Source organism: Entelurus aequoreus, linkage group LG16, assembly GCF_033978785.1.
Source record: "Entelurus aequoreus isolate RoL-2023_Sb linkage group LG16, RoL_Eaeq_v1.1, whole genome shotgun sequence".
Taxonomy (NCBI): Eukaryota; Metazoa; Chordata; class Actinopteri; order Syngnathiformes; family Syngnathidae; genus Entelurus; species Entelurus aequoreus.
This window is the reverse complement of record NC_084746.1, coordinates 6,763,992-6,777,655: the sequence shown is the minus strand read 5'-3', so window position 1 is coordinate 6,777,655 and position 13,664 is coordinate 6,763,992. Positions and strand designations below refer to the sequence as shown.

At 39.9% G+C, this 13,664-nt stretch overlaps 1 protein-coding gene across 2 annotated transcripts; it reads right to left on the bottom strand.

Moving 5' to 3' along the window:
* Positions 1–725: 725 nt before the first annotated feature.
* tmem59 (transmembrane protein 59) lies at positions 726–13,533 on the bottom strand. Of its 2 annotated transcripts, none has more exons than XM_062023429.1 (8): positions 13,298–13,533; positions 13,038–13,143; positions 9,297–9,391; positions 9,007–9,159; positions 8,874–8,916; positions 8,675–8,795; positions 5,273–5,390; positions 726–1,378 (listed from the first exon to the last, which is right to left on the bottom strand). In XM_062023429.1, the coding sequence occupies exons 1-8, from the start codon at positions 13,466–13,468 to the stop codon at positions 1,217–1,219; spliced, it is 969 nt and encodes a 322-aa protein (XP_061879413.1). In that variant the 5' UTR covers positions 13,469–13,533; the 3' UTR covers positions 726–1,216. The 2 variants fall into 2 exon arrangements, with proteins under 2 accessions (XP_061879413.1, XP_061879412.1); XM_062023428.1 differs by having other exon boundaries at positions 730–1,378; positions 8,874–8,943; positions 13,298–13,532.
* Positions 13,534–13,664: the final 131 nt, after the last annotated feature.

Below are 13,664 nucleotides of genomic sequence, written 5' to 3'. Positions count from 1 at the left end.
TTTTGTTGTACTTCTACTCATTTTGTCAGTATGACAAAAGTTGACGTACTGAATAGAGATGTCCGATAATATCGGACTGACGATATTATCGGCCGATAAATGCTTTAAAATGTAATATCGGAAATTATCGATATCGGTTTCAAAAAATAAAATGTATGACTATTTAAAACGCAGCTGTACGGAGTGGAGAAGTACCGAGCGCCAATAAACCTTAAAGGCACTGCCTTTGCGTGCCGGCCCAGTCACATAATATCTACGGCTTTTCACACACACAAGTGAATGCCATGCATACTTGGTCAACAGCCATACAGGTCACACTGAGGGTGGAAGTATAAACAACTTTAACACTGTTACAAATATGCGCCACACTGTGAACCCACACCAAACAAGAATGACAAACACATTTCAGGAGAACATCCGCACCGTAACACAACATAAACACAACAGGACAAATACCCAGAACCCCTTGCAGCACTAACTCTTCCGGGACGCTACAATATACACCCCCCGCCCACCTCAACCTCCTCATGCTCTCTCAGGGAGAGCATGTCCCAAATTCCAAGCTGCTGTTTTGAGGCATGTTTAAAAAAAATAATGCACTTTGTGACTTCAATAATAAATATGGCAGTGCAATGTTGGCATTTTTTTCCATAACTTGAGTTGATTTATTTTGGAAAACCTTGTTACATTGTTTAATGCATCCAGCGGGGCATCACAACAAAATTAGGCAGAATAATGTGTTAATTCCACGACTGTATATATCGGTATCGCTTGATATCGGTATCGGTAATTAAGAGTTGGAGAATATCGGAATATCTGCAAAAAAGCCATTATCGAACATCTCTAGTACTGAAATATTTTAAACAGAAGTCCCCTTTTCGAAATTTAAAAGCATTTTATTAAATATGTCATGTACACATCACAAGAACAGGAACCTGCTACCATATTGCCTCATTATACCAAACATTGTCCGCATAATCAAAAGTTACATATTTTCAATAAAATAAACTAACACACAAAATTAAAGGGAGGGTAAACACTCGCATATTTTAAGTTTTGTACTTATTTAGTACCATAATGCACCCACCGTGGCCCACTTATGTTTTGTAAAACATTAACTCAATCATAGAAAATGTTTTGCAAGTACAGATTCTTTTATAGCACAAAAAGTTGCAGCAGGAATCAACTTATTAAAAAAAACAAAAAACAGCAGCTTTTAAATGTCAGACTGACCGAGGTTCGCCTTGGGAGGGAGAGGCCCTGCCCCTTCCTCTTCTGCTGCTTCCAGCCCTTTCGCAGTGATGAGCAGGGAGGACGACAGGTAGGGAATCAGTTTCTTCTCCGTGATGTAATCCCTATCACCGTAAATGCTCAATTTCTGAAAAGTTGAAAACATCTCTATTAATGTGATATATTTTCGCCTACTCCACTCACTCATTTCATAGTAATTACTTACTAGACACAGTATATGGATGTAAAGTGCAGGTTTATTCTCATCAACAAACCTCTTTTGGCTGTCCTTTTGATACAAACATGTCCCCAGATTTTTTTTGTTTAATTAGTAGATAATTTACTAACATTATTATCATTGGAAATGTAAAGTACAATTCTATAACACGCATTCAAAGAACTCCGGAAACGTTAGCCATTTGACAACTCTATACTGTTAACACGCCACCTCGGGTAATATACTTCCGGTGCTGTGACCGGTTTGTCAAAATATACCTTCTCGCTGGCTACCTGTATACACTACCGTTCAAAAGTTTGGGGTCACATTGAATGTCCTTATTTTTGAAGGAAAAGCACTGTACTTTTCAATGAAGATAACTTTAAACTAGTCTTAACTTTAAAGAAATACACTCTATACATTGCTAATGTGGTAAATGACTATTCTAGCTGCAAATGTCTGCTTTTTGGTGCAATATCTACATAGGTGTATAGAGGCCCATTTCCAGCAACTATCACTCCAGTGTTCTAATGGTACAATGTGTTTGCTCATTGGCTCAGAAGGCTAATTGATGATTAGAAAACCCTTGTGCAATCATGTTCACACATCTGAAAACAGTTTAGCTCGTTACAGAAGCTACAAAACTGACCTTCCTTTGAGCAGATTGCGTTTCTGGAGCATCACATTTGTGGGGTCAATTAAACGCTCAAAATGGCCAGAAAAAGAGAACTTTCATCTGAAACGCCACAGTCTATTCTTCTTCTTAGAAATGAAGGCTATACCACAAAATTGTTTGGGTGACCCCAAACTTTTGAACGGTAGTGTACATTCTCTAGAACTACAGCTGGTTCAGAACAAACAGTAGTGATGGGTTGATGAGGCCTCATGAAGCGTTTCGACACATTGCAAAACTGTATTGATACTGTGTCGATACTGTGTCACTAAATACTGACATCTGCTGGACATTAAAAATCCCTACAGGCAACCTATGGACCGACTCAACTGACACTGATTTTATGACCTAGTATATACAATAATGTAAACCAAGTCATTGTATTTCATTTAGGATTATTTAATATCTTCATTTAAATAAAAATATATTTTTATCTTTTTTAGATACAGTCAAAAAATGTGAACATGTATCATGACTAGGATGGTAGAAGGTGGGGATTGAACCCCAGTAACCGATTGCTGGCACGGCCACGCTACCAACTTCGCCACGCCGTCATTCCTGTACCTTCTCTAGTAACAGTAGTGATGGGTCCTGCAACACAGATGCATAGGCGCATGCGTCGAGCTCATAGAGCGAAACCCTGTGTCGGTGCGCGTACCGCTTTTAGAAAGTCACGTGACCGATCATGAGCTGCTTTGGTCACGTGACCGATACGCGAACTGTATCGCACTGACGCCTCCTCTGTGCCCTGTGAGCAACATTCCCTCTAAGGTGCGCGCCTGCGCAATTGCGCAGTGCTCAGGCGTCCTCCGCGCACACCGTGCGCCGCACAGCCAATATATGCCACGCACCAAATAAAACCCAACTGAATTCTAAACAAAATAAACACATTTATTCTGTGTAATTTTTAAATGCAACTTTGAGTGACAGTGACAACAAGCGGCCCTAACGGTGTTCGTCAACAACACGCATTGCGCCGCTTCCTAATAAACAGTTTGACGCGCAGGCGTCAGTGCGATACAGTTCATGAGCGGTCACGTGACCAGAACAGCTCATGAGCGGTCACGTGACCAAAACAGCTCGTGTTCGGTCACGTGACTTTCTAAAAGCGATACGCGCACCGACACAGGGTATCGCTCTATGAGCTCGACGCATGCGCCGATGCATCGGTGTTGCCGGACCCATCACTAACAAACAGTGTTTGTACAGTATTGTAATCATCCAAATATGATGAGCAGCAATTAGAAAGTCGTCAACTTGATGAATTGATTAACGTGGACCCCGACTTAAACAAGTTGAAAAACGTAATCGGGTGTTACCATTTAGTGGTCAATTGTATGGAATATGTACTGTACTGTGCAATCTACTGATAACAGTTTCAATCAATTCAATCAATAAAGCAGCAGACAACAAGTAAGCTAACTGGATGATACTAACTCAATCATCTGTTTAGGCAAGAGAAACAGCGAGTGACGTCCAAACACGTTTGTTCGGATTTTATTTTTTTGATATTGTAGTGAGTGTACATAATTCACCCACGACCTTTTTCTTATTGTTAGGGAGTTCCACGGGACACATTTCCGGTGTTGTGTGTTGTTGCGCTGAGAAGCCACAGATGTATGCAAAAAAACGCAATTCAGAGGGTCATAAACTCTGCACAAAAAAATTATTGGCTGCCCCCTCCCATCCCTGAAGGATTTACACAACTCCCGCTGCCTCAACAGAGCAAAAAAAACATTACCAAGGACAGCACACACCCTGGCTTCCACCTGTTCGACCTGCTACCATCGGGCAGGCGCTACAGGTGCATCAGAGCCAGAACCTACTCAGTAGCCTAGTGGTTAGAGTGTCCGCCCTGAGATCGGTAGGTTGTGAGTTCAAACCCCGGCCGAGTCATACCAAAGACTATAAAAATGGGAACCATTACCTCCCTGCTTGGCACTCAGCATCAAAGGTTGGAATTGGGGGTCAAATCACCAAAAATGATTCCTGAGCGCGGCCACCGCTGCTGCTCACTGCTCCCCTCACCTCCCAGGGGGTGAACAAGGGGATGGGTCAAATGCAGAGGACAAATTTCACTACACCTAGTGTGTGTGTGACAATCATTGGTACTTTAACTTGAACTTAACTTAACAAACAGGCTCGGAGACAGCTTCTTTCCCAGAGCTGTCACCATCTTGAACTCAAACTTGTAATAAATAATTCACCCCTATACAATATCCTACCCCAATACCCTACTGTGCAATATTACCCTTCGAGTGCAATACGTCCGACACTGATTGTTATTACTATATTACTCTGGTACTCTTGTTTTGTTCTGTATATTGTACAGTATTTTGTATATTGGACAGGATTGCTTATTGTTTGTATTGGGTAGTAGTCTTGTTTATTTCAATTCTTACTTCGTATCTTTATTACTACTTGTGTGATTTATTTTTATTCCATATTTGTTTCCACTACCACACCTTAAATTGGAGTCCTTAATCTCTTTATATGCAATTGATTGATTGAAAGTTTTATTAGTAGATTGCACAGTACAATACATATTCCGTACAATTGACCAATAAATGGTAACACCCGAATACGTTTTTCAACTCGTTTAAGTCGGGGTCCACGTTAATCAATTCATGGTATTCATGGCAAATATAATGACAATAAAGTCCATTGTTCTTCTTCTATTCTTCTACAAATACTGCTCGATTACTGATAAGAAAACAAAGTCTGAATGTCATTAAAACAATTACCTCCATCTTTTGACACTCCTTACGCGCTAAGAATATTTCATTAAAAAAACGCAGAAGTGATATTGTGACGCGAAAATCATGAATGTTTAAAATTTCAAATGCCGGTTTTATACTGTAAAATTTGAATATCTTAGTAATTTTATACTTTAGGACCAGTTTAATTTTTAAAACACAATCACAATTTTCAACAGGATATATACTGTAAGTAAGGGGTCCCCCAGTCCATCTCGCCCTCAATTTGGGGCTCCTTGGCCTGGGAAATGTTGAAGAACCCTGGTCTAAGGTACACGTATTAAAAGTAAAAAGAAACTTCTATCTCTCTGCGATTCATCACAATTAATTACATGTTAACTATGGACAAAATGCAATTAATCTCCTGTTTTTAATAGAGATTAAATAGGTACCGACCTCAGGAGCCACATGCTGGTCCACAGCAGTCGCCACAGTGGCACAGCAGATCCAGATGAGGACCATCACCGACAAAACCAGAGTGCTGGTAAGAATCCAGCCTGGCAGCCAAGGGTTCCTGTATAAAGCACCATGGAGAATCAACAGAAGCAATGTTGTAACAATGGCAAGGAGCAAACCGCTGAGCCAGCTTTAAAGAGGAACTGCACTTTTTGGGGGGAATTTTGCATATCTATCACAATCATTATGAAAGACAAGATGATTACATTTACATTACATATACATTTAGAAACGCCAGTTAGCGCAGGCTGCACTTGGCCTACTCACGTGGCTAACTCAGAAAATCTGAAGACTCCTCCTACCCCCACCAAGGACGGTTTTCACTGCTGAACTCTAGAAAGAGGTTCCGCAGCCTCCGTAGCAAAACCTCAAGGTTCTGTAACAGCTTCTTACCTCAGGCCGTAAGACTCTTGAACGCATTAAAATAATCCCATCAATTCCCCCCAAAAATTGATTATTTCACTTGAATATAAAGACAATATAACATACATCCATAAACGTGGATGCATATGCAAAAGTGCAATATATTTATCTGTACAGTAATCTATTTATTTATATCTGCACCTTATTGCTCTTTTATCCTGCACTACCATGAGCTAATGCAACAACATTTTGTTGTTATCTGTACTGCAAAGTTCAAATTTGAATGACAATAAAAGGAAGTCTAAGTCTAAGTCTTGGCTCTAAGCAGCCAGTTAACTACACATTCCTTAAAATGTTCCAGTTCCATTCACACATTTAAAAAACACTTTAAGACCAATGTCTTGGAAAAATATATCACTCTTGAATCAACACAGTAGTTAATACTATGATCAATGTTAATTACAAACTAAATGTGGGATATAAATAATAATGGAAGTGTTTGTATATACCGTATTTTTCGGAGTATAAATCACTCCAGAGTATAAGTCGCACCGGCCGAAAATGCATAATAAAGAAGGAAAAAAACATATAAATCACACTGGAGTATAAGTCGCATTTTTGGGGGAAATGTATTTGACAAAAGCCAACACCAAGAATAGACATTTGAAAGGCAATTTAAAATAAATAAAGAATAGTGAACAACAGGCTGAATAAGTGTACGTTATATGAGGCATAAATAACCAACTGAGAACGTGCCTGGTACGTTAACGTAACATATTATGGTAAGAGTCATTCAAATAACTATAACATATAGAACATGCTATACGTTTACCAAACAATCTGTCACTCCTAATCGCTAAATCCCATGAAATCTTATACGTCTAGTCTCTTACGTGAATGAGCTAAATAATATTATTTGATATGTTACGGTAATGTGTTAATAATTTCACACATAAGTCGCTCCTGAGTATAAGTCGCACCCCCGGCCAAACTAGGAAAAAAACTGCGACTTATAGTCCGAAAAATACGGTAGTATATAATTGGTACAAAGGTTTAACTAACACGTGTACAAGGATATTTCACATGTCTCTACTGTGTATATAATTGAACAGTGTTTATGTTGTGTACAAGGTGTATTTATAATATGCTGTGCAAAGGAAATTTCATATTTTTTGGAAGCTCATCTTGTATTTGACATTGTTTATAGGGTTAGGCGCAATAAGTGTTCAACTTCAGCCTAAACCCCTTCGGTCTGCAACATTTTAAATTTATGAATGTACAACTGTTTGTTTATGTAAAACTGTTTATTTTGTTGACTACTGACCGAAGAAATAATAAACTAACTAACTACGGTGCGCTGGAGAGCAGCCAAGTTAGTGATCTTATACAGAAATCTAAAAGGCTTGAAGAATAGCGTAATTCCACTAAACAGCGGACGTCTGGGATCCCTGGTATAGGATTAAAACTAGAGTGATTAGATAGATATTTCTATTCTCTCAAAATGTTGACTTTGTTAATGTTTATAAACTCAGAGAATAATTCTCTGGACAATGGAGTACTTTAGAGGGAGTGCTCGGGCAGACAAAGGATTTAAATGAGTAATACATAATAGTTTTTGCTTGTGATTAGTTATTGCAGCGTTTTTCAACTAGTGTGCAGTGAGATACAGTCTGGTGTGCAGTGGGAGATTCTCTAATTTCACCTATTTGGGGTAAAAATATTTTTTGCAAACCAGTAATTATAGTCTGCAAATGATGTGTTGTTGTTGAGTGTCGGTGCTCGGCAGAATAGCCGTGTAATACTCTTCCGTATCAGTAAGTGGCAGCAGGTAGCTAATTGCTTTGTCGTGATCACAATATGCAGATGACAGCGGGAGGCAGCGTGAAGGTAAAAAAGGTATCTAATGCTTAAACTGAAAAATAAACAAAAGGTGAGAGCCCCTAAAAAAAAATGCATTGAAGCTTAGGGAAGGCTATGCAGAACAAAACTACAACTGAACTGGCGACAAAGTGAAGAAAAACAGAATTCTGGACGACAACAAAGACTTACTGTGGAGCAAAGACTTTCTGTGGAGCAAAGATGGCGTCCACAAAGTACATCCGTACATGACATAACGATCAACAATGTCCCCACAAAGAAGGATAAAAACAACTGAAATATTCTTGTTTGCTAAAACAAAGCAGGTGCGGGGAATAGCGGTCAAAGGAAGACATGAAACTGCTACAGGAAAATACCAACAAAACAGGAAAAGCCACCAAAATAGGAGCGCAAGACAAGAACTAAAACACCACACACAGGAAAACAGCAAAAAACTCCAAATAAGTCAGGGGGTGATGTGACAGGTGGTGACAGTACACCTACTTTGAGACAAGAGCTATAGTGTTGCATTCTTGGTTACGGTTTAAAGTCATATCCGATGACTTTTTAATGTCAATATCGAGTTTCATATTTTAATGATTTCTGCTGGATTTTTTCAATGGAAAAAATGTGCCTCGGCTCAAAAAAGGTTGAAAAACACTGAGTTGTTGTGTACTAGTAATGACTTTGTTTTGATCAAACACGTCTATGTGATAAGAGAAAATAAGGAACTAGTTTAAATATTGTGTTGATATTGTCAAACTGTCAGAAGCACTCACCATGAATACATGGAAAAATATACAGTGAATACAAGTGATCGTTATCAACCAATCGTGGATGAGCCGCATCGGAATTGGCAGCATAAAAACCTCATTGGAACATCCAGACTGACATTAACCTCGGTGGTTGTAGGCAACCTTGTGGTGTAAATTTTTATAAATTCAGAGTGGCTGCATTTGAATACGAGTTGTCAACAACTTAATCGCCTCAATCATCATCATTTTCACTGGTGTAAAGCACTTGGTGTTGCAACTTGACTGTGCATGAAAAGTGCTTTGTAAATATTTGGTGTATTTGCTATATAAAAATGTGGTCATTCTGGATTCGAGCATGTTCACCAACCTAGCGAGGCAGCCGAAGAGGTTGTTCTCGCCGTAGCTGCGATCGACGTTCAAGTCCCGGTCTCTCTCCTGGATGAGCGTGCGCTGGTAGTCTTTGTAGACGGGACTGCTCAACACGGAGACTTAAAAAGGTGGAGACGATAGAGAATGAAATGACATTGGTTTGTGTTGTTGTCACAAACGCTGACTGACTGACTTACTTGTCTTCTGTGGTTCCTGCTCCTCGTCTTTCTCCACTTCAAACTGGGAGAACTTGAATTGAGGCTCAGTCTGGCAATCAAGGCAAACACTCGTGTTTTTTTTTAACACCTGACGTCTATTACAGTGCCTCACCTGGAAAATGACCACTTTTCCGTCATCCACCTGGAGGTAAAACGTCCACGTGGAGGTGATGAAGCTGTGCGCCTGACTCATCATGTCGTCCCAAAACCCTCGCACCAAAGTTAGCGGGTACAGCAAGTGAATCCTCGGCACCATGGCTTCCAGCTAGAAAAAAAAAAAAGCTCTGAACTGCTGTGCGAATAAATACTTGACGAAATACAAAAAAGCTCAAAACCCTGACCACACCCTGTATAATTACAGTAAATATTAGACTGAACCACCCGAGATTTGGTGTACTGTACCTGTTCATAGCGTTGCTCTGCAAAAGGAAGCTGGTTCTCACAGCCCAAGTTGCACGCAAACTTCTCATTAGTTTGTGAGTAGGCTTCTGAGCAGGCTGTAAAACAGCATTACAAACAAGAGAACAAACAATATGTTAAAAAAGCAGCGTTGACGTGTGCTACTGCAACAAATCCTTTATGTGTTGTGTGCAGTAAAGATGTGATGTTTGTGAACATGTCAAATTGTTGAACGGCTCTTTAAAGGTCTACTGAAAGCCACTACTACCGACCACACAGTCTGATAGTTTATATATCAATGATGAAATCTTAACATTGCAACACATGCCAATACGGCCGGGTTAACTTATAAAGTGACATTTTAAAATTCCCGCCACACTTCCGGTTGAAAAACTCCTTTGGATATGATTTATGCGCGTGACGTCACAAAATCCACGGAAGTGTTTGTACCCCATCGACCCGATACAAAAACCTCTTGTTTTCTTCGACAAAATTCCACAGTATTCTGGACATCTGTGTTGGTGAATCTTTTGCAATTTGTTTAATGAACAATGGAGACTGCAAAGAAGAACGTTGTAGGTGGGATCGATCGGTGTATTAGCGGCTAAGTACAATACTTACAGCAACACAACAAGGACTACTTACTACGCCGATGCTTGCCGCCAAACCCATGGATGAAGTCCTTCGTCGCGCCGTCGATCGCTGGAACGCAGGTGAGCACGGCTGTTGATGGGAAGATGAGGGCTGGCTGGCGTAGGTGGAGCGCTAATGTTTTTATCATAGTTCTGTGAGGTCCGTTTGCTAAATTGCTAAATTAGCCTTAGCGTCGTTAGCAACAGCATTGTTAAGCCTTACCAGGCTGAGAATTTTTAACCGTGTAGTTAGATGTACATGGTTTAATAGTATTGTTGATCTTCTGTCCATCCTTCCAGTCAGGGGTTTATTTCTTTTGTTTCTATCTTCATTTGAGAACGATGCTATTACGTTAGCTCAGTAGCTAAGTGTGTCACCGATGTATTGTCGTGGAGATAAAAGTCACTTTAAATGTCCATTTCGCATGCTCGACTCTCATTTTCAAGAGGATATAGTATCCGAGGTGGTTTAAAATACAAATCCGTGATCCACAATAGAAAAAGGAGAGAGTGTGGAATCCAATGAGCCAGCTTGTACCTAAGTTACGTTCAGAGCGAAAAAAGATACGTCCATCACTGCCTCTCTAGTGCTTCACTGTAACGTTCCTCATCTACGAATCTTTCATCCTCGCTCAAATTAATGGGGTAATCGTCGCTTTGTCGCTCCGAATCTCTCGCTCCATTGTAAACAACGGGGAATTGTGAGGAATACTAGCTCCTGTGACGTCACGCTACTTCCGGTACAGGCAATGCTTTTTTTTTATCAGCGAGCAAAAGTTGCAAACTTTATCGTCGATTTTCTCTACTAAATCCTTTCAGCAAAAATATGGCAATATCGCGAAATGATCAAGTATGACACATAGAATGGATCTGCTATTCCCGTTTAAATAAAAAAAATTCATTTCAGTAGGCCTTTAAAGGGAACGATGAGACCCGATTCGCAGTTGCGAGCTACAATGTTTCACAAATTACAAATTTGAAAATGAGTCAGGGTCAAAGGAATCGCAGCATTTGGAGTCACTTTTCTGGTTAATTCGTGTTAAGAAGTTCAGGGGTGGTACAATTTTGCATTCACCTTTTTATCTTGTCCAAATTTTTTTTCTAATGTTAATAATAATTTTATATACATTGAGACACATTATTCTTATTTATTATTTGCATATTTTTCTGTAACTGTGATCCACAAAGTTTGTTGGCGAAAAACATTTTTAAATTTGAGATCTCATTGTCAATGCACATGGATGGGATATAGCACCATCTTATGGAATGTTTACATCCATCCATTCATCTACCGCTTGTCCGCTGGAGCTTAGCTCAGCTGCACCCGGGCGGAAGGCGGGGTGCACCCTGGACAAGTCGCCACCTCAACGCAGGGCCAACACAGACGAAAACCAAATTAAATAATTCTCATTGCCATCAATAGAGAATATATCACATATGATAACATTTCATATTAAGTTGTTTTATAACTGCTATCAGTGATTGTTTCTTCAATAAAAACAAGTTACTTTAAAAAAAAAAAGGATTATAACAACAAGCCAGTCCTTTGAAGAGACATAAAACCCAATTTCTGTGTGGCTGGAGAGGAGCAAACTCCAAGTTGCTTGAAATCCAGTGGGAAGTTCCCACAGTCAGCAATGGTTTGGGGAGCCATGTCAGCTGCTGGTGTTGGTCCACTCTGGACTCTGGACTTGATGAAACAAGTCCAGAGTCAATGCAGCTGTGTACCAAGAGATTTTAGAGCACTACATGCTTCCATCTGTTGAAAAGCTCTATGGAGATGATGATTTCATTTTCCAGCATGATCTGGCACCTGCCCACAGTGCCAAAACCACCAGTAACTGGTGTAGTGACCATGGCATTACTGTCCTCGATTGGCCTGACAACTCCCCTGACCTGCACCCCATAGAGAATTTGTGGGGTATTGTGAAGAAGAAGCTGAAAGACACCAGACCCAATAATGCAAATGAGCTAAAGGCCGCTATTGAAGCATCCTGGGCATCCATAACACCTCAGCAATGCCACCATGCCACGCCGCATTGATGGCAGTAATCCGTGCAAAAGGATTCCCAACCAAGTCCTGAGTGCATTAATTGACATTTTCAAATGTTTGTTTTTGTTTTGCTGTTATACTTGTTTTTTTTTACTTGGTCTGAGGAAATATTCTAATTTTTTGAGATACGATTTTTGAGTTTTCTTAAGCTGTATGCCATAATCAGCAATATTAAAATAATAAAAGGCTTGCAATATTTCAGTTGATGTGTAATGAATCCAGAATGTATGACATTTTGGTTTTTTTCATTGCATTACTGAAAATAAAGAACTTTATCCTGTATACACTACCGTTCAAAAGTTTGGGGTCACATTGAAATGTCCTTATTTTTGAAGGAAAAGCACTGTACTTTTCAATGAAGATAACTTTAAACTAGTCTTAACTTTAAAGAAATACACTCTATACATTGCTAATGTGGTAAATGACTATTCTAGCTGCAAATGTCTGGTTTTTGATGCAATATCTACATAGGTGTATAGAGGCCCATTTCCAGCAACTATCACTCCAGTGTTCTAATGGTACAATGTGTTTGCTCATTGGCTCAGAAGGCTAATTGATGATTAGACAACCCTTGTGCAATCATGTTCACACATCTGAAAACAGTTTAGCTCGTTACAGAAGCTACAAAACTGACCTTCCGTTGAGCAGATTGAGTTTCTGGAGCATCACATTTGTGGGGTCAATTAAACGCTCAAAATGGCCAGAAAAAGAGAACTTTCATCTGAAACTCGACAGTCTATTTTTGTTCTTAGAAATGAAGGCTATTCCACAAAATTGTTTGGGTGACCCCAAACTTTTGAACGGTAGTGTATATATTTTGCATTCTATTTGAGTTTCTTTGAATTTACAACCCCCTGGCGCTGTTTTGTACTTACTTCGATTATTATTTCTCAACTGTTTGTAAATGTTGAAATTTATAAATAAAGGTTTATAAAAAATATATATATACTAAAACGCCACTGCAGTAAACAACAGAAATAGATATAAGCCTGTACCGAAAGCGACAAAGCAGATAATGGAAGTCCAGGCAAGATAACAAAGGGCTTATTTTCAGCTTACTTGATTCACAGTCGGATTTGGTGTGGTTCAAATCTTTGCTGTCACGCACAAACTGGCAAATGGAGAAGAGTCGGCAGCCTCGCTGACAAGCATAGAGTTCCTCCTCCTAGGAAAATAAAAACCCAATTTTAACCACAATCACTTTGAAATGAAACAAAGCAAAAGTGTATTATTAGGACATAATCACCAAGTACGAGGCTAACGGCGGGAGCTAAAACTAGCCGTGGTCACTTTTTTGAAGCTAATTTGACAACACTCACCCTCGGGTACGTATGTAAAGTGTACGTCATTTCACACGACCTATGGCAGGACACGGTACTCCCCAGCACGCTGTCGAACACGTCTGAGGACGCCCACACGCCCGCCAGCGAGACAAGAAGTCCCAAAGTAACGAAGAGACAGGACGGCTTCCCCATTTTGTCTGCGAACATCCCCAAACAACAACACCGACAGCCACTTCCGCCCTTCTTTTCCTCCGGCAGTCATCGCGGGAAGATGACGTCACGCGAGACTTTGAGATTGCTGCCTTTCGTTTGACCCGGGAAATGATCAGTAATCTGCTCTGTTTGTTTCGTGACGGGTTAATTAAGACACATCGATTAGCTAAATTTCGCTCTGACAGAAGAA